Source organism: Ictalurus furcatus, chromosome 1, assembly GCF_023375685.1.
Source record: "Ictalurus furcatus strain D&B chromosome 1, Billie_1.0, whole genome shotgun sequence".
In the NCBI taxonomy this organism is placed as follows: Eukaryota; Metazoa; Chordata; class Actinopteri; order Siluriformes; family Ictaluridae; genus Ictalurus; species Ictalurus furcatus.
This window is the reverse complement of record NC_071255.1, coordinates 14,261,804-14,287,348: the sequence shown is the minus strand read 5'-3', so window position 1 is coordinate 14,287,348 and position 25,545 is coordinate 14,261,804. Positions and strand designations below refer to the sequence as shown.

The 25,545-nt window shown below is 39.7% G+C and overlaps 1 protein-coding gene across 1 annotated transcript; it reads left to right on the top strand.

The window, feature by feature from the left end:
• The first annotated feature begins 1,373 nt into the window (after positions 1-1,373).
• hdac9b (histone deacetylase 9b) lies at positions 1,374-24,764 on the top strand. Its single transcript, XM_053627688.1, has 11 exons — positions 1,374-1,485; positions 9,311-9,552; positions 9,711-9,861; positions 10,312-10,435; positions 10,776-10,897; positions 16,074-16,205; positions 16,690-16,805; positions 18,500-18,622; positions 19,662-19,833; positions 20,957-21,174; positions 23,300-24,764. Exons 1-11 carry the CDS (start codon positions 1,374-1,376, stop codon positions 23,642-23,644), a joined length of 1,857 nt encoding a protein of 618 aa, XP_053483663.1. The 3' UTR covers positions 23,645-24,764.
• The last annotated feature ends 781 nt before the right edge of the window (positions 24,765-25,545 follow it).

Below are 25,545 nucleotides of genomic sequence, written 5' to 3'. Positions count from 1 at the left end.
TTCCACAAATAGGGACCCCAAATAGTAGACCACAACCGCACACCATTTTACATACTTATTATTCAGTTATTAACCTTGCTTGATAATATTGAGTTACACAGTGACTGCACAGTAAAACAAATTGGACAATATGTAGTTCTGAAAGTGAGAAATGTATGTCTGGACTTGGTGGGTCTTTGTAGTTTAAGGGGTTAACGAACAAAGCAAACAACAAGGTCAGGCTGAGCATGTAGTTTTTCTAATCGAGTGTTTAACTATCGACACTATGTTAAGAGCTGGACTGGAGAATCCCTATTATTGCTTTACATAGCTTTATAAATTTACTTCTGCAAAACTATTAGATCACTATTCTGGAGTTTCTGTAGCCTATTTTTGATTTTAGGCATTTATTAGATTGTATCATAAAAAAAAAGAAGATATACAGAATATAATAAAAAATAATTGCAAACTTATTTTTTCTGCAGTGCTAAATATTTTACCCTCAATATGATCTGAGTTTCTGCACATAATCCATGAGAACGTCACAACACAGCTGCATAAAGGAGCCAAATGTCAAGCAAAATGCAGACAAATTATATTTATCTCTCAAGAAAGCGGGTTGTGTGTCTTTTTAAGGAGGCCAGAAGGAAGTAAAGAGAGGGAAGAAAATGAAAAAAAGGAGAGTGATAGAATACAAGAGTGAAAGGGAGAGAGACATGCCTTCTGGCAGAGAACGAGGGGCCACAGCTGTGTTTGGTGTGGTATTTTTAAACGCATCAATGCCGCTCCAATCCCTGAGCCTTGGCTGATCTATTTATAGCCAGGGCTGGCCATTGTTCTATTTCTGTCACCTGTGGGCCATGCCACTGTTGATTCACATGCAAATGAACCTCCTCCTTTACACAGTAAGCTGCTCTAAACTAGACAGAGCATTAGAGAGGGAAGAGAGGAGAAGAAAGAGCAATGAAAATCAGAACACAGCTTTGACTGCTTGACACACAACTCCACAGATGCAGTGAAGGCTGTTCAGCCATTTTGCAGGGGAAAAGCTGACAAAAAGGACAGGGGAAGACTTAAACCACAGAAAAAGTAAACGGATAAACCCTTTTCTGAGGAGCTCCAGCAGGAGATGGTGTAGCCCCCCTGCTGATTCCCTGACGTGTGGAGGAGAAGTGAAAGGGAGCGAAGAAGATAGCAGGGGAGGAACTGTTCGTGTTACCGAGGGAGGAGTTGTCTTTCTCGCGTAGTGCCACCAGTGAGGAGGAGGCAGAAGCGAGTGCTTGTGGTCTCCTGAGAGAGAGAGAGAGAGAGAAAGAGAAAGAGAGAGAGAGGACAAGGAAGGGCTGCTAGTGTAACAGGAAGAATAGGGCAGGCAATGTGCCGCTGACTGGAGTATGCTACAGACCATTTACGAGGGTGACTCCTACTTCTCCAGCGACAGCTTTGGCAAACTCCGGATGCCTCAGGAACCCCACGACAGTGACATGCACAACGTTAACAACTCAGGTGACTCTTGATTCTCTCTCTCTTTCTCTCTCTCTCTGAAATGCACGCACTCTCCACTTCTACACTTCCTGTTAGTGGAGCTTTTTAAACTTGTGTCAACAACAGCAGGGCAGTCTGACTAGCTGCTGGATTAACAGGTACTGCCCCTATCATGTGCTTAATGGCATGTGCACTGTGTGTCTTTGTTGCTTGTGGAGCTGTCCTGAGTCTGACTTATATCTGGAAATAGGCTCTCTATTTAAGATATAACCCTGGTTTGTTATAAATAGAATAATTGATGCATGCAGAGTTGTCTAGTAATAGCACTGAACGACATGCAGGGTGGTAAACAGTGAGTTGTATTAAGAACTACAGCTTGTACAGGAGCACTGAAGCAGAGACAGGAAACAGGTTGACAGAAATACAGTCGACATGAAAAGCCTGTTACTTCAGATATTTATCAAAGACAGTACGTAGGTCTATTTTGGAGCCGGGCCTTTTTGCTGACATCATGCCATGAAGTTTTTCATCGCTTTATTGGTTTTAAACATCACTTATTTCTCTACTTTTGTTGTCTAGGGTTTGTTGTTAGTTCACATACAGATGTTGGCTCAAACCTATTACTATTTCGAGGGCTGCTGGAGTGTTCTGGGAAATTCACAATCTAACCCTGCATTATCCATCCATCCATCCATTTTCTATTCTATACCGCTTATCCTACAGGGTCGTGGGGAAACTGGAGCCTATCCCAGGGAGCTTGGGGTACAAGGCAGAGTGCACCCTACCCTGGACGGGGTGCCAATGCATCGCGGGGCACAATCACATACTCATTCACATTCACAAACCCATTCACACACTACGGACACTTTGGACATGACAATCAGCCTACTATGCATGTCTTTGGACTGGGGGAGGAAACCGGAATACGTGGAGGAAACCCCCGCAGCACGGGGAGAACATGCAAACTCCGCACACACAGGGCAGCAGCCCTGGAGGTGTGAGGTGTGAGATGAACGTGTTAACCACTAAGCCACAGTGAGCCCTCCACATGTATTATGATTATTTATTGCTTTTTTTAAATTCAGGAGTTCAAGTGCAACTTCACGGCAGCCTGAGTCATTTCAGAGCAGTGTCCATAGGTTAGAACATCTCACATCTAACTTTGTTTATGTTGCACAACACATTCGACATTTCTGTTAATGCAAGTCATATAAACTGTGCAAATATATGTTTCAAGAAATTTTGCCAGAGAAACAAGTTGTCATCCTCAATGAGACATCCAAAAAGAAACCTGTTGTGGGACTGAACTAATTGATTTGGGGCAGTAAGTCTCGACTCTAGCCGGAGGACATTACCCTTAAACCCTTCAGGTAGCCTAATTCAGTATTAGCTTAGGATAAGTAAAAGCTTTAAGGAAGCATATTATAGTTATATATAGATATACATGTATGCTGATATGATATGATACAGGTATGCTGTATGTGTACTGTATGTGGTGTGACAGGCTCTTGCATGCAGCAGGCTGTTTCTTAGTCTGTGGGTCAGCTATTCTTAGCCATGTTATTTTCAACTTCTGGCATTAGGGTGCTAAGATTAGGCACCACTTCAATCTGTTATCATTCCATCTCAAGCCGCGCCTAATATAACCGTGCACTGGAACATATATTAATAGTGTGTTTTTGTCTTGTCATTTGCTCTCATATGGTATATAAATGTGTTGCTATCGAGAAAGGTGCTTGCATTTATTTCCTCGTGTCCTTCAATCTTGTGCTTTTTGCTTGAGAATGACATGAGAATCTGAATTTTGCTAGGAGTTTCCTCCTAGCACTCTAGCAGTCCATCCATTCAATACTGTTAGTACTAATTATGTGGTCATTCTGAAAACAACAGCCTGGTCTCTGCAGGAGGTAAAATTACAAAGAAACTCAGTGGTCGCATGTAAAAAAACAAAACAAAACAAAACAAAAAAAAGCCTTTTGAGCCTTCTAGAGCATTAAATAATGAATAATCAGTTGGGATGCAGTACTGTGTTGGATCACTGTGTTGGATCACTCTTTATTTTGAACCCATGTCTCCCACTCAGCTTATGTGACTCTCATACTGTTGCACGAGGAGCAAAAACACTCTAATTAATATTCTAATGAAAACACTCTCTATAAGTTGAAGACACTCGGCTGCATCAAAGAGAAGAAAAATAAAAACATGGCTCTGACAGCCCTCCATTATAGTCGAAGGATAATTACTAATGAAGCTTATTATACTTATGACTTCCTGTAATTTGATGCTGGGCATGAGTGCGTTCTCAGAAAAAAGAAAAGCAAGCAAGGCTTCTTAATTTATCACGACAATGTCCTCTCTAAAGGCTGTTTTTGTTTTGCTTAAATTACATTCTGTTCTTCCCAGACCACTGATAATGACATCACTTTCATCTTGAAGTACCTGTGAGCTGTTTGAGATGACAGGACCGTTCTGTTTCACTCCCCTTTCTCCAGGCTTCACTTTAGATGTAAGGCACTGGATGTTCTTTGACACATGACATTCACACATCATTGTTGATAGATTGGTGATACAGTACCTGCACATTGCCTTCTGGTGTCAGTGACAGCTTAACTGGTGTGACTTTTGTGTTTTCTTTTGAATTACCAAACTTCATTATTATCCTAGGACTATACTGGAAAGCTTTTTAAAGATAGTAAAGACAAAAATCTTGATTCATTCTAAATCAGACATCATAGCTGTATCTTGGTATTAATAATTGATCTGGGTTCCACTAATGGCTTATATATCTTTAGTGCTTACAGTATATCCTAACAAAAAAAAAAATCACTTGTGTGGCTTTAGCCTTACTTTTTCACTTTTAATAAAGCTTGAGGTCCAAAATTGGTCAATTTGGCAATTATTTTCCACATTAAACCTCACATTTTGTGCCTTTCCCCTATTATGCTATATATATTGACCGCAGAACAGCTCATTGGAGGTACATAATCTATACTACACAAGCCTCTGATGAAAATGTAGTGGTGATGCTGTAGTTTTAACCTGCTTGCAGCACAGCATATTGCCATCTTTAATAAGTGTTCCAGCATCCATGTCAGACAGGCAGGAAAAATACCATTCAGCCCTGTATCTTATATGAGGGAAACATGACACTTAAATGAGCCGTAGATCTCTAGATTTAGACTGCATTTTGATTAGGTATGGGACTGTGTGCTGTTTTTAAAGATGTATATACTGTTGGAGTATGCTTTGTCTGTTTTGGAGGGTTTGATCATACTGGACAATGGGAAAAGAAACCCCAAAAAATCATGACTTGATTGACCTAGTGCAAACTACTGAGTGATTTGCTACAGAGCAATCTTTTCCACATACACTATTAGAAAAAAAAGGACAAATCTAGAAATCTTGAAGATTATTTTGTTGTCTCTTGGGGTGAACTCCTAAATATCCTACAACAGAACCGAGTTTTAGTGAGGAATCCAAATAAAATCCTTTAAAAAAGATAAGAAGCCTTAACTATTGAAAGAACAGCTTGAAAAAAAACCAACATTTTTTCCCCCACTTAAGAGTGTACAGACACATGGAGAGTTGTTTTCTAAAGAGGACATGATGGAATTAGCAATTTGTGAGATGGTGATATTATATAATGAATATATATATATATATATATATATATATATATATATATATATATATATATATATATATATATATATATATTTTTTTTTACATTTTTACTTTAATGAATGCAACATATTCGTTCAGTAGTAGTATTTTAGTTTTACTGGTATGAAAGTTGTGGGGAAAATTCAACATAAATAAAGACTATAGAAAGACGGTGATGTATTACTTCATGTGGAGCTTCATCTTCCACTCACACAAAAATAATTCAATATAAAATTGAATAATCATATTTTCATTTACCATTTGGCATTCTAGTATTGACATTTGATGTGCACACAGGGTTGAACATTTATGAATAGCTTTATTTAAACAAAAAATAAATCACTGGCAAATTAAAAACAGATCCTTGAACTGCATGAATATATTTAATATGATGCAATCACGGTGTAAAAAAGATAAATACCACTTACCTGACATGCTTTTGCACCGTCTAATACAGCATTTAAAATGACATTACTATTAGAAACATTAAAAATTCTAAGCTGCACTGAATCTGTGACGAAACGGATTTGAAAATGCGGCACATTTCACGGCCTTCAGCCTTCCCGTCAACCCATCAGGACAGAGCCACGGAACATGGTCTAAAACATGGTGGCTGAGAGAACACACACACATTTCTCTGCACTATATGATCAAAATGAATTACAGATGCATTAGGCTTTAGTTATGGTCTGTTTCAGACTTGCATTCCCTCAGCGTACACAAACAGGTAAGCGTCACATTTATGTAGAATTGAAAAGACTTGGAAGTGCGTATGTTAATCTCTCAAAACAAATTAGCATGCTTTCGTTTAGCGATGTGTGGGAGGCTTAATAACGTGTGTCTGGATTTACCAGCACCCCAAGCCTTTTATCAGTGTACTCAACAGTAATTTGAGACAGATCAGCGTGCAATTAAAGCCCTGACCAGTGACTCATGGTTACAGTAGTCACCGTACCCTTCCTAGCAGCCACTGGGGAGAAGTACGGTTTGGCACGATGTGGGATACGTGCTAGTCTTTGGTGCCAAAGACAAATTGTAAGCTTTCTTTCATAAATCTAGTGTTTACCAGCTGACAGTGCTACCTCGGTGTGACCCTTTTTAGTCAACCAAGCATCTGAAATAGCGAGTAGTAAAAATCAATCAATACAGACAAACTAATAGTAACTCAAAAGGTTACATTACACTCACACGTTGGGTTGGAAGGAAGAAATTGGCTGCCTAGTGCATTACATAAATTCAGCAGGGGACTCTTATTTTTGCCTGAGTTAAAATAGCTAGGTGGCCTCACAAGTGTGATAGTCTTTCACATTATCTATATTAAGAGTGTGCTCAGAAAAGCAGTTATATTTAACCTACTTGCTGCTAATTCTGTTTTTCCAGCAGCAATTTGCAACACATCAACAGCTCTTCTAAGATTTGTTGCATATGGAATCATCGCCTTAATGGCTTAAGGCCAAAAAAATTTAAGTGTATGTATGTGTGCGTGTGTGTGTGTGCTGCTGAAAAAAGATAAACATACGTCACCTTCTGAGGGTGTCAAAACCAGGCGATATAAAAAGCACTGCTGTAATAGAGGACATACTGTCATAGGCTCATGTTTATCTTTATATTATAAAATGGGAACCCCTAATCAGGTTGACTTTTTCAAGGTCTTGGATAAGGAAATTGTAGTGGGAATACAACAGTAGTTTGGGGCACTATGGAGTTTAGAGTTTTTCTCAAGGGCACAAAAACAGCTAAATTTAAACCTGTGTTCCTAATGTTCTGGGTGGAATTTGAATATGTAGAACCCTAATCCACTGAGCTTTAGCTGATCCCTGTGACTGACCGTGGATATGTCTTGTGCACAACATTGTGCTTGTAATGGATTCCTGTCATTACCATATTCTACATGCTTGGTGTTCTCAGAATAGCACACCTAAATTCTTGTTTTTGTCTTCTTTTAAAAGCAGACCTGGCAATGACATCAGTAGCTCGTTCTATTTTAAAAGGATGTCCTCATCAGCATGATATTTGAACTGGTTTCCAGACATAATGTAGATGCCTGACTTCAACATCATGCTCATTTGTTCTGTAGTGCCACAGTCTGGATAGGGTAAGACGCAGAGGGCTTGTGGTAATGAGTTTGAAAAAAAAACAACAACAACCCTCTATCAATTACTGCCACTAGTTAAGCAGGAAGAAGTACAGGTATGACTAAATCAAGGTGCATATCTTTTTAATGACAGCAGCAGGGGTGGAGGGAGGTGCAGGGAGACGGGAGATAAATGAGATATTACAGCTGCACGCAACAGGAAACAGCAGGTAACTGCAGCTATTTTTAGCTGCGCAGGGGCAGTGAGCCAGATGCCTGTGACTCAGAGCTGCTGCTCATTGGCTAGATACAGGAAGGATGAAAAGACACAGCAGGGCCGTGCTACTAAAGAGCCTGTTTAAAAGTGCTGTCACAGACCAGCCTCAAGCACTCCTCTATCATACCTACAGGCCCAGAGCACTGTTTCCTTCTGAACTAAATGCCTTTTAAAGGCTTGAGACCCAAAACAAGCACTAAGCCTGTGTGTGCATTTGTACAGTTAGAGTATTTAGTGTGTGTGTGTGTGGGGGGTGGGGGTGGGGGGGTGGAGGAGTGGGGGTGCACTTTTAATGATTGTATACTGTGTTTTGAGTCTTATCAATATAACACCGCTCCCCAGGAGGAGACAGTGCACAGTGCTGTTCAATATCTTCTGGAAGAGTAGTCATTGTTATGTCGTCCATGTTGCCACAGCAGCCTGGTTTAGGGTGGTGGATAGGGTGTGTGGGTTTGTCATAGCCCTAGATTGCAGCACTTGCTTTTATGTTGCTATTTATACCTGACTCGTCAGTACCGCATGCAGACATTTTTGACTGCGGCATTCTGAACAACAAAACAGGGTGCTGAAATAGTTTGCCAGTAATGAGTTTGCTGCTTGCGTCACTGCAAGCGTCTCACCTTAACACCTTGCATGGAAAAACTGGAGTGTCTCAAATAGTCTAGCTTATACATAGGCTACTGTAGAATCTCAATTTTTCAGTGACGACAGCAGATGACAATGTTTGTGTCTGTCTTGTGTGTGTGTGTGTGTCTTTTAATAGCCACGCTGGAGGTTACACATTTGAAGCATTGGAGATGTCCGATGTGTGTCTGTTATTCCAGAGCATTTAAAAGATGTGCGATTTGAGATGGTCCGGGAGTGTTTTTCAGACCTAAGTGTTTTACGCACATCGTTGCATACATCATTGCGCTGTGCTGTCGGTGTCTTGCTTATTGATTTTTTGCATTAAAAGCCATTAACTCTAACAGTTTCCCCAAAGGTTATATGGTTTCAGTTGTGCATCTCAAAATGTTCTCAATGAGTCACTCTTGCATGATGTAAGAGTGGAAATGTAGATATGAAAAGGAACATTACTGGCATGAAGACCTGTTGATCTGTATATTTGCATACGAGCGTGTTTAAATGCCAACTTAACATCCGTTTGTGATATATAGGTAACTATGAAAAAAACAGCTAGACATTATTTGTATTCTTCTATCTTGCACACACCCTTGTGCAAGTTTGCTATGCAGTCAGGGTTTTGTTTGCTCTAGGGCTCTTTTTGTAAGACCCATATCTCAGTAATTGCTTATTCCCCCGCAGAGGAGGCGCGCAGCCGCAGTTGGTTATGATGCTTGTTTGCCTCATCCTTTCTGAGTGTGTCATCCAGGCTTGCTATTGATTTCCACTGCCTTGCCAGCTATTTATAGAGCTTCATGGACCTGAGGGATGCCCTCTTGCTTTGTATCCAGCTTATTATTTGTAATGAGCCACAGGTTGAAGAATATAGGCGCAATCTTTCCGTAATGGTGAACACTTGGAGGAGGGAATATGGCTGGGGAATAAGGGCAAGGCACACACACACAAACAGGCCATCCAACTGACAAACGAGGTTATAACATTATGCTTTGTGCTGTAGCCAAATGGGGTCAGCAGGATGGCTGATGCTTGAAGACAGCTTGAGCTATACATCTTTTGGCTCACAGTAGGGAACTGGTGCTGTACAGCCTTCCCATTTAAAAAAAAAACAAACAGATTTATGCATGTCTATTCCACCCTCTCTTCTTTACAAATCTAGGATGCATGTTGAAGTACGTAACTGCATCATCTCTGCTGTGCTATATTCTCAGTGGACGTTAAGCCTGAAGTACCACTGGCTCTGGAGCCTGCGTCTCCACTAGATCTACGGACAGACGTGAGGATGCCGGCCCTGGGCTCGGACCCCAACGTGTGGGAGCGGCAGCTGCAGCAGGAGCTGCTCCTCATTCAGAAGCAGCAGCAGATCCAGAAACAGCTTCTCATAAACGAGTTCCAGAAGCAGCATGAGAACCTGATTCGCCAGCACCAGGTCCAGCTGCAGGAGCACCTCAAGGTGAGGACATAACCCTGACATTGCTGATGTTGACCTGTCCAGCCAAAAAATATGCCACGTGGCTTATAACCTATATTTTTTTGGCTGTAAATACTTTTTGGATACAATGAAACCGTGTAGAAATTAGGTGTGTAATTTATAACTGGTGTATTTCTCAGCTGCAGCAGGAGCTGCAAGTGATGAAGCAGCGGCAGGAGCAGCTGGAGAAGGAAAGGAAGTTGGAGCAGCAAAACCAGGAAAGGGAACTGGAGAGACATCGGCGCCAGCAGCAGGTCCTAATCCTCAGAAGCAAAGAGCGGGCACGAGAGAGTAAGAGTTCAACTCCGTCTCATTACTCTACACTAGCATGTCAGTTATGAGTGAACAGGTTTTTTTTTTTCTTTTTCCGAACTCAGTCAACACCAAAGCCTAATCACCTCTCCATTGGTGCACTATCTTCATTATCCAGTAGGGGGAGATGTTTATTCATTTGTTTAATATGTGTTTTACGACAGCAGGACAAATTTGAGATCTGATTGCTTGTAAAAACATATCATTGTGTATGTATGTATGTATGTACGTATGTATGTATGTATATGCATATGTATATGTATGCATAAGTATACTGTAGCTAAATAGTCCAAATAAATTAAATAATTAGCACTAAATAATTGAGTGATGGCAATTTCTTTTTTTTTTATGCTGCTAAAAATGGGTTTACTAAATCAGTTCATGTCAGTGTATGAGCCATAGGATGAGTGCTATCCTTTGGTGTGACAGGTGCAATGGCTAGCACAGAAGTTAAGCAGAAACTACAGGAGTTTTTGTTGAGCAAATCCACAAAGGACACAGCGTCTAATGGATCCTGCCATACATTCACACAGAACTCCAAACTGTGGTTCACGTAAGCAAAGAAAACCTGACTTCTAATATCTAGGTTAATACCATGATTTCATTGTGGCCTATTAATTTTATGTACTATTGATATCTTTATTATTAATTTTATACACATGGAAAATTGTATGACATATTATAATTGTACCTGTCATGCTGATGAAATATAAATAATGATAAATAATGTTACACATAGGCTACAGAAAAGAATATAGAGTTGTTGCGTCATGATAATATTAAGGGCTAAATAGTCTTAACACCAATGTGAAATTTGGCGCAGCGGGACATTAGACTGATTTATGGCTGTAAGGTTAGTTAAGCAGTTCAGTTTGTGTCTCCTTTCTGTTCAGTGCCTCCCATCACACCTCTCTGGAGCAGAGTTCACCTCCTCTGGGAGGAGTGTCACCGTCATGCAAGTTCCCTTTACCCTCCCTACCGGACTGCAGGGATGATTTCCCTCTGAGGAAGACTGGTAGGACCAAACAATGTTTGAAATGTGCAAAATGTGTCATTTTGACTAAGCTGGTCAAAATTAGACAGGCTTAGTTGATATAGGATTGCATTTAGTATTTAAATTTATTCCTTTAGCAGATGCTTTTATCCAAAGCACTAGCCCAAGTTGCCACAGCAAAACATTTTCAGCTTAAGAATGTTAGTATGTATTACTTACTTAATGCACCAGTGAGTACATATTTTCCCAGAAACATTTTCTTTGGAAGACTGGGTCACAAAGTCATCATTCTGAAGTGAATCCTAAAGAATTACATTTGCTTATTTTTTGCATTCTTGGTTTTACTTTCAACACCCACCCCCATTCCTCTGAAATTGCAGTCCAGTTCAATTCTAAACTCTGTGCACTGAACTGACATCAATGCTGAGTCTTCAGTCATTGTAGAGAGGACATTTTTACTAGATATTTTCCCCGGGAACCCAGGAGAAGTGACATAGAGGTCTGCATATGCATTACTTTTGTAATTAAATTCCACCAAGTTTTCCTGCTTACGGCCCATAAGCAGTAACATCACATAATTGCCTCACAGTAAGAATAAAGGCATTTAATTTCTCCTGAGGTATGAAAGGCTTCGGTTATTTGGAAAATCCCCGACTTTTCACAGAAATCAGCTCAGGTTTGTTGACCCAGCCTTGGAGTAAACCTCATGGGAAGTCAGCATTAACATGACTTATGGCTCCCTCTTGGTTTTGGTCAGTCGTAAGCTCTTGCCAAGACGAACAGTTCATAGCCGTGCCATGAGGTCACCGAACTGACATTACATTCCTTTACCCTCGTGTCCATTTGAATTATGATGGTAAACAATTATACCGGTTAAATTACTTTCCCACATGGACTAGTATGCTGTACACAATTTAGAGATCAGGCAATGGAGGTATATTCCAGAGTTGCACAGGTTATTGAAACTTATCTGTGATTATGTCATATACACAAAAAGAAAAAGGGTGTTTATTGTGTTCAATATGTTTATCCATTCAATGTTCATATGTTAGCATTCAATATATTTATCCTGCATTCAGAAAAACTTGCCAAAATGTTGTTGTTTTTGGAGTTTGGAGCCAATGCTAGAATACGAGAATCTGAGCAGCTCTTGGGTTTGAATTCATAATACAGTGTAATTCAGTTTTGATAGCTTTTAACCACAATTTATATCCTTCTGGGTTAAACTGAACAGACTGAATTGAATTTCAGAATCTGTTTCAGACAAATGTGACTGCGGTTCAGTATGTACCAGTGCACAGTCCTACCCTTTAGATATACCACAGTTCCTTTGGTGAATATTAATGTTATGCATCACACGTCACAATGTATATACATCACCTTTACTGGGTAAAGGCAAAGTCATTACTGTGCCTCAACTGAAATCTCTTCCTGTATATCTCACTTATATCTGAATTTAGGAAATGTTAGGGACATAAAAACAAGGATACAACTGATTTTATGTCTACGTCTCAGAAATACAGCTTTGTATAAATGATTGCACCTCTAAAAAAAAATAAAAGGAGAATGTACCTCTATTTTACCATTTATTTTTCCATCTCTTAGTTGAAAAATATTAAAATGTATAAAGTTATTTCAAAGAAGCCATATCTTAACATATAGTACACTTACAAGTGTTTTTAGAAATAATGCTAATATTAAACAAAAAGGACTGTATTTGACTTTCTGGATTACATTTTACTCTTGTTTTTTGTGAAGGGTTCTAGTACTTTCCTGTCAGTTAACTTAATTTACTCGATTTTTATAGTACACTGGGTTATATTATTAGTCTCTTTTTCCTTTCTGTGGGGCAATAATCAATCAAACAAACAAATTCACATCACGCTAATGTTAAACATCATTAATAAATAGATGTCATATAGATTCCCTCGTTCTATCAGTTGACAAAAGGGAAAGAAGATTGCCAGCATGTGTACTACTTTTCACCTACTGCCTGGACTAGAATAATGCTGGTTTGGAGCACTGATACTGTTGTGCATAGGAATAGCCTGGTTTAGTGAAAAGAGAAGAAATACCCTCTCTAATCTTGACCCAGTTACCAAACATGTGGAGCAGGTGCAGCTGAGGTGAGAATGATTTGGGTTTGTACATCTGAAACAGTGTATATTTCCAGAGCTTTGCACTAGACTATTCCCTATTGTCTTGCTATAGTATTCCTCGGTGGATGCAGAGGGACACAATGTGTGCTTTGCTAACTGGAAAAACTTTGAGTAACAGAGTGGCATTGGTGGAGTAATATGGCTCATAAAAGTACAGCTGTTGCATCAGAGGGTTTATATCCCTTGAGTGAGGACGGGTTTGTTTTCTTTGCCTAATGAAAATTATGCAGATAGGATTAATAACAGGAGAATGAAGAAAGTGAAGCAGGAGATACAGTTCCAGCAGGAGAATGAGTGTGCAAAGGATAATGTCCTCAAACCCACACAATATGTATAATCTTAATAATATGTATAATAAAAATAGAGTAATATTTTCTCAAAAATCAGGTTCCTGTTGTAAGAATCTGCCCACCTGACAGCATGTACTCAAACTTTAACCACAAACCAGCACACTTTGAAAAGGGAACTCGCATGTTGAGTGGAGATAATATAATAAATTTGGCACTCTGTGTGTGCAGCATACCCTCAGGCAGTGCTTTCAAATGCAATAATGTGATTGATTTATGGGCCTGTTAAACTCCTGCCTCATACATATATTCCTGTTTGGGTTGGCCTTTGGCTCCAGGCGATGTGTCAGCTCTGGAAAAAGTCACACAGGTGTTGTGTCTGTCACTGCGACTGAGTGAAGCATTTTCCTCTTGCATCACAGTGCTGGCCTCCTGCTGTGACCGCAACAACTAAGCCTCCATCTCTGCGTTGATGGGATGCTGTTCCCGTGGTGACGGCTTGTGATGTTAGGTAAAAATAGACAGCAATAAGAGCAGCGTGGGGTGGGAGGAGGATAGGCAAATGCTCCCTGCGGATCACTTCAGGCTCAGGATTTACATCCCATTACTGCCCTACTGGATGGCACAGCTTGCTGATGCGGCTGCTACAGCTTATGATGAGAGCTGTCTAGCATTGCAGTTCGAGCAGAAGGCATATCTACATATGTCTCTTCTTGTTAAAAAATAATGCAGACTGGGAGTGTTTTTTCCTTTACCTATAGGTACCTTGACACATTGAAATGATAAGGGGACACACACACACACACACACACACACACACACACATTTTTGTTTTAAATCTATATACCACTGAATACATTTTTGAATTTTTACACTAAAATAGTGGCTCAGTATCATAAAATCACAGATTTTAAACTACAGATATAATCATATTAATTATGCTGCCTATCAAATGGGAAAATGGGACACTTTTTAAATAGATCTGTTTAGTGTTTATTAGTGTTTATAACAATAATAATGATTAAAAAATAATTGTCATCATCATCATCATATTTAGTCATATAGCATCTTTCATACAAAAAGCATGTCAAAGTCCTTTAAAAAAGACAATAATATAAAACATTAAAAGAATAAATGGCAAAAGATAGCATTTAATACAAGTAATGATCAAAGAGAACATTAGAACATGAAAAGATATATGATTCATACATATCTAATTAAAAACTAAATGAAATTAAAAATAGAGAAGGGGAGATGGGAGAGTGACTTCTTACAGGCTGAAATCAAAACAAAACAAATCTCAAACTCTGAGACACTTTCACAAACTCTTGTGCTCATAAATCAATGAAGAACACTTTCAATTATTAAAAATATTTTATAAATGGAAGTAAATTTAATACATTTACAGCTTTTGGCAGACACCATTACCCAGAGTGACTGTTAATTATCTCTGAGCAGTTGAGGGTTAAGGATCTTGCTTGAGGGTTCAGTAGTGGCAGCTTGGTGGTGCTGGGATTTGAACTCATGACCTTCCAATCAGAAGGCCAACATCTTAACCACTGAGTTACCACTTCCCCCCAATACAAGTATGGCAACAGGTGTCCAGACTAATCTGGACTTATTTAGCATCCTGTCTTTCAAAATGCAAAAAGGACTAATAGACGGATTTGCCTACAGCAAAAAGTGCACATTTGGCTGTGTGTTGTTGCTGCTGACTGTACTGGGGGAGTTCACTGCTCTGTAACACTACAGTACATGTGGGTGAGAATGACTTTCCTCTGACTCACGCCGTACTGCTCCCCAGCCTTATGACACAGTTCACTGGAGGAGCTTACTTACTATACAGCAACATATTACTCATGCCGCATTACTCATATAATCTCACGCACAGGACAGTTACGAAAAGCGACTCTTTTTTCATAAGTTGGTTACATAAACCTCATGTTAGGTGAATGTGGTGTGAATAAATATATGTACATCTTGAGACTTAAGAATACTGCCTTTGTTTTTGTTTTATATTAAGTGCTACTACTGTATTTGGCTTTGGTCAAGTCAGGGAGCGGACCTTTCCACTTTATGTTGCTCTATCTAATTTACTCCAGATGATTGGACATAAGTAACAAACCTGTCACATTTAATCTCCCAGAGCAGCCTGTGAGAAACGCCTGTGCTGTGAGGTTTCTTGCACCTTTTATGCAATTCACAGATTCTTTTCTCCTTACATTTTTGATCTCCCTCATATCTTGCTTACAATAAGACACAGCTGCAAAGACATAACATGGAACGTGAGAGAGAGAGAGAGAGAGAGAGAGAGAGAGAGAGAGAGAGAGAGAGAGAGAGAGAGAGAGAGAGAGAGAGAGAGAGAGAGAGAGAGAGAGAGAGAGAGAGAGAGAGAGAGAGAGAGAGAGAGAGAGAGACTGCATGTTGCACTGAGGATGGCTGGCTTGGTGGTTAAGGCTCTGGGTTACTGATTGGAAGGTCGGGGGATTAAGCCCCAGCACTGCCAAGCTGCCACTGTTGGGCCCTTGAGCAAGGCCCTCTATGCTCTAGGGGTGCTGTATCAGGGCTGACTCTGCACTCTGACCCCAACTTCCTAACATGCTGGCACATGTGAAGAAAAGAATTTCACTGTAATGTATAATGTGATAAATAAAGACCCATTATTATCTACTTTTTTTGTTGTTTTTCTGATTATAAAACTACGTATGTGTAGAAAAAAAGTGTAAATGGTTGTGTTTTGTGTTTTCACAGCCTCTGAGCCAAATCTGAAGGTACGCTCTAGGTTGAAGCAGAAGGTTGCAGAGAGGAGGAGCAGCCCTCTTCTGAGGAGAAAAGAAGGAACTGTCATGACACCTTTCAAAAAACGAGCCCTGGAACTAATGGGTAGGAGATACATCTCATTATTTAGCTACCAATTAACTTGAGCACTAAGACTTTCTGGCTGGTTTGTCTTCAGTCCAGTAATCACAGCAGCGCTCCAAGACTGCTGTTGAGTGATCTCATTATGTATCAGCTGCTTGGGCTAGTGATAGTTAAGACACCACAGGTTCTGTTGGTTTTTATGTGCCGCATGTTTGTCATTGTGCTAATGACAATTGTTGTGAGTTAATATTAGCTATGCTGTTGTTCCTTCAAGCTTATCTGCCTGCAGAGTTATTATCTATCACAGTACTTGAGAAATATAAAGAATGACGAGTGCATTCTATTCAAGAAGCTTCACTGATTTGCAATAGAGAATGAATAATTACTGAAAAATAAAGCCAACATTAAATCCATAAACATTTGATTTACTGCAAAAATAACATTAAAACGTAACTATGTGCTATTAACATTTTTGTTTTTGTGTCTTCTTTTTCATCATCTATAGAGTCGACAGCCAGTAGCAGCTCCACTGGTTCAGGCCCCAGCTCTCCAAATAGAGCCTCAAGTTTTCCAGGGGCTGACAATGGACCATCACCTCTACCATCCACCATTCACACTGAGGTACAGCCCCTTAAAATGTCATTACGTAAATAGTCTAAACATATCTAGCGCGTTTATCCAAAGCGCTTTACACTGTGTCTCTTTCACCCATTCACCCATTCACACACACACACTCACACACCAATGGTAGCAGAGCTGCCATGCAAGGCGCTAACTTGCCATCAGGAGCAACTTGGGGTTCAGTGTCTTGCCCAAGGACACTTCGGTATGTGGAGTCACGTGGACCGGGAATCGAACCGCCAACCCTACGATTAGTGGACAACCCGCTCTACCACCTGATCCACAGCCGCTCATTACACCATTCTCTAATAATAATAAAAAAAGGATGAAGATAGGTCAAAGAAGTTTCAGTTAGCTTTCGTAGAATGTCTTTGGTGTGAAATACAAATTTGTATTAAACATTCTGAAAAAGAGAAAACTGAATTTCTACATACATCTCGCGGATCCTATATTACTCTTGTGCAGCTATCAAAACAGAATAGTCATTACGGGCCTCTGTCACAGTTCAGTGAAAATGTTTCCCTACACAAGCAATAAAAAATCAGTTGACTTCCTCCTACAAGCCCATGCTCTAAAACATTGACCCTTTTACTGGCTCTGACACAGACTTCTATTTAGTTGCTGCTTACTGCCCAGTAAAGGAGATACAATATCAGCTGATGGACCAAGTCCAAGGCAAAAAGATATAATATATACACAGTATATACACAGCATTCACAGTATATTACTCTCTCATTTTCTTACTTTAACCACTGCTGTGTGTTTGGACTGCCATTTGCCTGTAAGTATAAGCACGGAAGTGTTTTTGTTTGTTGAATTTCATCAGTTCTGGAAGATCCTCTGAGTCACTTCCTGATGGCTTCATGGCTCAGTGCTTTCAGGTCCCACTGGACTTTCTTCACAAAGCAGTGCGTTCTGGGGCGTGTGGCAGAAATGACAAGTCTCTGTGCAGCATCAGCTTAGCAGCTGTGTTATTCTTCAACAGTACTGTTTACACTCCCATGGACCTCCAGTACAACGGCTGCCTAGGAATGCCTATTACACCATGGTCCAGGGTGGAGGAGGCGGGAGGTTGAGCTTAATTGATCTGCCAGCTGCTGGTAGCCAATGACATGCTAACAATACAAACACGTTGTGCGGCTATTGTATTGACATAGGCCGAGAGTTTCACGGATCAGACCAGTGGGTTGGGGGACTACCCGCAGACAACAGGCTAGGTGCAAAAGCGAGTCGTGTTTGTGATCTGTTACATTGGGTATCCTCTTTCAGAAGAAACTGCTCCCCTGGGTCATATAAAGGCCGGATATCCACATACAGGTCAGTGAATATGCAGGGGGATTGGAAGAATAAACAGGGCTGCTCCATGACCACATGCTGCTGGACTGTCCTGCTGTGTGCAGGAAGAATGACCCAGAGCCAATGGAGAACATTTCTCTAACATCAGACATGGTTCTTCCATACCTCAGAACTATCAATACATCATTCTGTCTTCAGAGTTGGATATTATAGGTACTGTCGTAAGTTTTCTGGTTTCATTTGGACTTATCCAACTCCACTGAGGCAGGAACAAATCTGTCATTCGTCTTAGTACATTAAAGTTTATTTTGCTGCTGCTATTGCTCTTTCCAATGGTCCATAGTGGGATTCCAAAATAGCTTGGTGTTTCCTTCAATCTCTGTCTTTCTTTCTGTCAGCGTTGGCCCTCACAGCCGAAGTTGCTTGGCTCTGATGGTTCAGTGTCCATGTTGAGTCTCTACACATCACCGTCTCTGCCTAACATCACGCTGGGCCTCTCCGCTGCCTCCTCCCCCATCAGTGTGAGTTAAATCAGCACCATTAACCTTCTTTACATCCGTTCAACTGTTTCATTTTAGGGGATTCAAACAAACAGGCTTTTAGAAATGTGTAAATATTTCCATTTCCTTTTTTTGTCTACTTTTTATCCAATGACTATAGGACGATCCATGTGTATTAATACCATTTCCAAATCTTTCAACAACAACATCATCAACAACAACAACAACAGCATCATCATCAACAACAACAACAAACAACAATAATAATAATACATTTAGTGGCCTAAATGTATCACAGACATCTATTAGGTTTTCAAGGTAAAACAGCACCGTTGTGTTTTGATTCGTGCTGTAAACAGTTGCATCATATCTGTCATTTTACTACGCGAACTTTTGCGTTTGTTTCCTTTTGTAACATCCATCTCCTGAGACACAGTTGAACAGTTCATTTCGACCCACATGCGATGTACATTTTTGCTACTCTGTGTCTGCTGGAGGATTTTGAATGTAAGGTGAATGTTTAAGCTGATAAATGAAGGGAAATGTCATCTAGGGCCCCGCTCAACTGTGTATTGTGGTGCCTGTTGAAAGACTAGCCATCAGTGGCTGTCTGGATGATATGTGTAGCCTTAGGGTACTGACCCTTGACCTTGGGGGATTTTATAGGCCTTAGATAAATATTGTGCTTAAGTGTCTGGTGTCAGTTGCACTCCAGTCTTCCCCAGTCACCTCATCCATTACTCCTGTTTAAAGAGAGCAAGCCAGCATAATCAAGTGCAGCTCTAGATAATGTTCAGTCTTTAACCTCACTTTGCATGCCTGTGTGATCATTCCTGGGAAAAGTGTAAGGTTAAGTCCATCTAACCAAACAAATGGGAGAAGAGGGGTTTTCTGCAGTGCACAGAAAAAAACAAGCAGTTTATTCATTGCAAAAAAATATAAATTACTTACACTGTGTAGTAAGTAAGCACAGCATTCTGCTGTGGTTACAATGTTCAATTTGGTTTAACCACGAATGTCAGAGGGGCTGTCTGATGTAATCTGTGTGTTTCCCCCTCAGGCTGGCGAGGGCAGTGGAGTGCTGCCTGTCAGGCAGGGTTTGCCCGCTCAGCTCTTGGGTCCTGTGCCTTTACCAGTCAGCATGGAGAGTAAAGTGAGCAGCAGCCAGCAAGCACTCCTACAGCACCTCCTGCAAAAGGAGCAGCTCCGCCAACAGAAGATCTTCTCCACTGGTGAGAACCTCAGTGTGGCCCTGTCCATACTGTCAAGAACATTAACCCCTTAAACTCCCGGGACTGGTTGACGGGTCCAGACGTACCTTCCTTACTTTCATAACTTCATTCATTTTCCAACTAAATATTTCATAGTACTTATTGCATAATATTATTTAAGTTAAACAGCTACACAATTAGCTGAGAAATAAAAAAACCCAAAACAATTATAAATAATAATACATTTATGCAGCATAATTGACATAGAAATACTGCGAGAACACAGTGTATATTGACACTGGTGGTGAAATTTTGACTTTGTGTATTATATATTTTGTCCCCTGAGCTGAAACATGTTTCCCTTTTGCATGCATCTCAACCAGAAGTAAAGTTATAGCAATATAGTAATTGCATTTAAAGATTTAATTCCAGTTGCACCGAAAAATGCTGAAAAACTATTTATTGATTTATGTTAATGTAATGTAACAAGTAACACATCTATAAATAATAAATATAAACATAAAATCTATGTCTATCATTTTACCCAGCTTTATTTACAGCCTAAAACCATTTTTATAACTATGTTTAACTGGCTCCTTATCTGAAAATGTCTGTTTTCTTGAAAATGAATAAATATGAAGTAGAGATGTCAAAGTATGTTATAGGTTGAAGAACCCAATTTTGCTCAAAATCCACTTAAAAAAAAAAGAAATAAAAATCCACTTAATTGCGACATTTGATGGGTTTTCACATACTGCCACACATGATCATTTACAAGAATGCATCATTCTTCATTAACACAAAAAAGTGTTAAGACAGAAAACAATTTAGGTCAATACAAGGGGTTACTCATTGTGTTAGTAGCATATAATGTATGTTATCATTTGAATTGATATGGCATCACAACACTAACAATGGTGTATGAAAAAGGATATTTCAATGATATGATATTTCAAATAAAAATTCTGTTGTAGCTTTTGATAAATGATTCAGTAGAAAACAGTTCTTTGTGGCAGATTCAAATTGCTGGACAACTGGATGTGCATCATTAATAGCAAGTTAGAACATAGATTTTGAGGATGATATTGAATTCAATAAGTGTCAGTTTCATCCTGTTGTAAATGATACTGTTTTTCCCCATTAGGCCAAAGTGCTGGGTCTGTGCACCCTCCCTCTCCTCTGGCCATGACGGAGCGTTCCTCAGGCAGCGTGCGGCCCAAATTGCCACGCCATAGGCCCCTGAACCGTACCCAATCTGCACCACTGCCCCAGAGCATATTAGCTCAGCTTGTCATCCAGCAGCAGCACCAACACTTCCTTGAGAAGCAGAAACAGTATCAGCAACAGGTCCACATAAATAAGGTACGGTCATGTCACTAAATATATGTATATGTATATACTGCTTTTATTTCCAGCAAATTTCTTAACATGTGTAAATATTTGTATTAACATAAAAAGATTCAACAACGGAGACATAAACTGAACAAGTTTCACAGACAGTTGACGAACAGAAATGAAATAATGAGTCCCTGAACAAAGGGGGGGGGGGGTCTGTCAATATCAAAGTAACAGTCAGTATCTGGTGTGTCCTCCAGCTGCTTTAAGTACTACAGTGCATCTCATCCTTATGGACTGCACCAGATTTGTCAGATCTTGTCGTGAGATGTTACTCCACTCTTCCAACAAGGCATTTGCAAGTTCTCCATCACGTCTGGGGGGACACATGGTTACTTGTAATTTTCCACTGCATGGACGATCAGCTGTCTTTCCTGTCTCCCTGTAGCACTGTCTTAGGCATCTTACATTACCGACATTGTAGTTTATTGCTCTGGTCACATCTGCAGTCCTCATGCCTCCCTGCAGCAGGTCTATGGCATGTTCACGCAGGTGAGCAGGAACCCTAGGCACCTTTCTTCTGGTGTTTTTCAGAGTCTGTAGAAAGGTGTCTTAAGTGTCCTAAGTTAATGTAACTGTGACCTTAATTGCCTACTGCCTGCATGTGCAATATTGTTTATGGTTGAACAATCACACACAATTACTAGATATATATATATATATATATATATATATATATATATATATATATATATATATATATATATATATATACACACACACACACACACACACACACACACACACACATATATATATATATATATATATATATGTATATATATATATATATATATATATATATATATATAAACTAGTCTCTTGGGTGGTACCATCAAAGGTACATCTTTTGTACATATCTTTCCCCTTTAAAAAATGTAAGGTATGTAAATGGATCTTAAGGGCAATATATATTTAAAGCTGTAATCGAAAAGTAAACCACAGTAAACCACATGCAGCTTCCCAGATAAACAGTAAAATAAACTATTAAATTTAACTTTACAAGAGCTCTCTCACTGCTTAAATGCTAGTCTGTATCTGTTGTTAGCATAGCTTAGGGGCATCTGTGGTGCTGACATGCAAACATACACCGTAATACGCATTAGTTCAAGTAGAGAGAATACATACTTTTGTTCCCTTGTGGAAATGTTTGTATTTCTGTGCACTAGCAGTGGTGACCCTGGCCATCCGCTTGAGTGCAATTATTCTGCTGAGCATGCGAGGCTAGCATACTGAAAGGCTCCATTGTGTGCGGAGCCCATAGATTGATCTGCACTATTACTGCTGAAAGGGCGATCTGAAATTCAAGGCTAGTGCCATTCAAGTGCAATTCTCAGAAACAAAGATCACAGACCTCTTGTTTTGCATTCTTGTTTTTTTTTTTATTGTTATGACCTCAGTTGAAAGGATGAAATAAATAAGTAAAAAAAATCTGCTTTATCTTCTTTTTTATGCATTATCTAGTTTGCAAAATCTCTCTGTACTCTAAGGCATGGTTGTTGATTGGTAGTCGGACTGATTTATGCTGCATGCTGAAGTTAGAAAACAAATGTTTGCTCATAAACATAAGTTACTGGAACTCACATTGGTAAACTCTGATTTATCTACTTATTTTATTTTTAAAGATGTCCAGGAAATAATAGAATTTGAAATCCAGGTAGTCCTTATCTGAATGAGCTCTATTTAAATATGAATACAAGATAAACTTAGAAACGTTCTGTAATTAGGATTTAGCTTACCCTAATTCACCATCAACATACTCGACATTATGATGGGAGACACTCATCACACATTTTACATGAGCTTATGGGCTTCGAGAGAGATCGAAAAAGCGTTTTACTAATGCCTGGACACACATGCTATTTTTACCTGAGCCAGTATTAAGTCGAAGCCCAGTTTACCCCTTTTCCAGACACATTCTTGAGTCTGCTTCTGAACATCTTCACTGCATTTGTTACAGTAAATAAAGTTCCTACTGAACGTAAGCCACTACTTTTACAAGCCTATCAAGAAACATAATCAATATTGTTAAAAATTCTAGTCAACGTCACGATATGGCTGACAGAAATCATTTGTTATTTCTCAACTGCAGCTGTTTTCCAAGTCCATCGAACAGCTGAGGCATCCGAACGGGCACCTGCACGAGTCGGAGGAGGAAGAGGGAGAGGATGCGTTTGATCACGCCATGCAAGAGGACAGCTCGCCCTCTTCTGGAGTCATCCGCAAGTGCAGCCCCAGCCTCAGGAGCAGCAACAGCAGCATCCACAGTCCCAGAATGCTCAGTGAAGAGGCAGATGCTCACGCTAGGGTTATTAGAATCAAACAGGAGCCTGCTGACAGTGATGATGAAACACATGCCAAAGAGAGCCTAGCAGAGAAGAAGAGTGCTTACCTTCACCAGGTGGAAGGAAGGCTGGTAATACAGGCTATGAACTGATCTTAGGCATGAGCACATACACATGTACTCATGTACACATGTACACATATACACACACACACACACACACACACACACACACACACACACACACACAACTCATGCCAGGTTATGCCACCACAAGCCCTTTTGGACTATAGACATTTGTGACCTTGTGATGTGATCTCTGTATTGTATGCTGTAATGATCTGTATATAATTTGAATAAGAAGAAAAATCTAGACTGGTATATCTTTTAAAAGCTGAATAAGCATCTCTGTTTGTAAAAAGACTTTTGAATTGTAATTACTTTCCCTTTCTACTTTTGATCCACCCACTGGAAAAAGAGCTGCACTAGAGCTCATGTAGAATAATCACTGACTTTTTTTTTTCTTCGTGACACTTTGAACTTCGCATAGCTTTCATTTCGGATGATTTCGCTCATTTATTGTTTCCAGTGTAAACTGCAACAGGAGCACAGCTATAGCATCAGTATCCTCACTGTTACTGTGTAATAGCACTCTGTGTCCTGGGTTCTCCCAGGGGGTCTGTATCAAAGTTGTACTCTGGTCCCAGAGTAGTGCTCGGCTTGGCGGCTCACTCACAGTGAGAGAGGGCTGAGCAGGAAATGCCTGGTGGAAGCCAGGAACCAGAGTGATTCATGAGCACAGGAATGTTGGGAGAGGACGGGTTCAGCGTTCAGCAAAGTCCAAGAGGCCAGTCATGAGCCCTGATTTACTATCGGGGCAAATTACAAAACGAATAGGGAAACAGTGGAACGAGTCCCTATTTAAAACCAATAATTTCCTGTTTAGACCACCGTAATGTGTACACCCCCACATTAAGATTTTGATATCTGTTCCTTCTATGTATGTTTTCAAGGTGCGATTCCTTATTGCTGATTATTTCTCCTCTCAGAATGGCCAGATAAAAATAACTTTCATATTTCCCTAGCTACCGTCTTTCTTGTAACTTTCCATCATTTGTCATGTTTAACCCTGTCAATGTAAAAGCATTAGTGCGAGTAATATGTGTGTGAGATCCTGTGACACAATTCTGCCATATATACAAAAACTTGTTCATTATATGTGACTCACCATACCGTCTTTAAAAGTAAAGCATTCTGGACATGTCTGCCTGTGTCCTGTTCTCCTGTTCCTCTGTCCAATAGCAGTAAGCTTTTCTTTACTTTGTAGCTGTTTGGATGGATCACCATCTCACATGGTTGCTGTCTTTTTAAAAATAAAGTATGTTTCCATCCTGTGAGCTATCGTAGGCTAAGTGTTTCTTTTCAATAGGTGCTGTGTAAATCTTAGTATACTTTCACTGACATTTTAACAATTTTTTTAAACTTAATTTAAAAAATTAATTAGTATTCAGTGTGAACTATTAATATTCAGATTGAATTCAATCATTCAATTCAGATTGATTTTTTTTGTTTACATGGTGAATAAATATGTGAATCTTTGGGACATTACTTGAAGCATAGAGTGTATTTCCCATACAAATCAGTGATTTAGTTTTAAAGAATCAAATCGCTACAGAAATGTGACAGGAATTACTCGCCTCATGTTCAAAGCATTCAACCAAGTAGACTTGCTCCATTAGACCTGAATCTAGGCGTCACTGAGGAGCTCCTGATGGCTAGAATCACTGCAGAACATGCAAAAGATTAAGACAAAACTCAAAGAGTGCCGTTGTTGATATCTGAGAAAGGAGTGCCATTGCTGCTACCTGAAACTAAAACTGAAAAAAACATTGGAGAATTTAGTGTTGGCCAAGAAGGAACAATTTTGCCTGAACCAATTTTTGCTGCTGTTGAATTTGAATGGAAATTCTGTTCTAGTTAGAAATATAATCGGAGTAGTTTTAAAGTAGAGTTACTTTCTTTTTATATTCAACATTTGAACTGATGATGCCAGG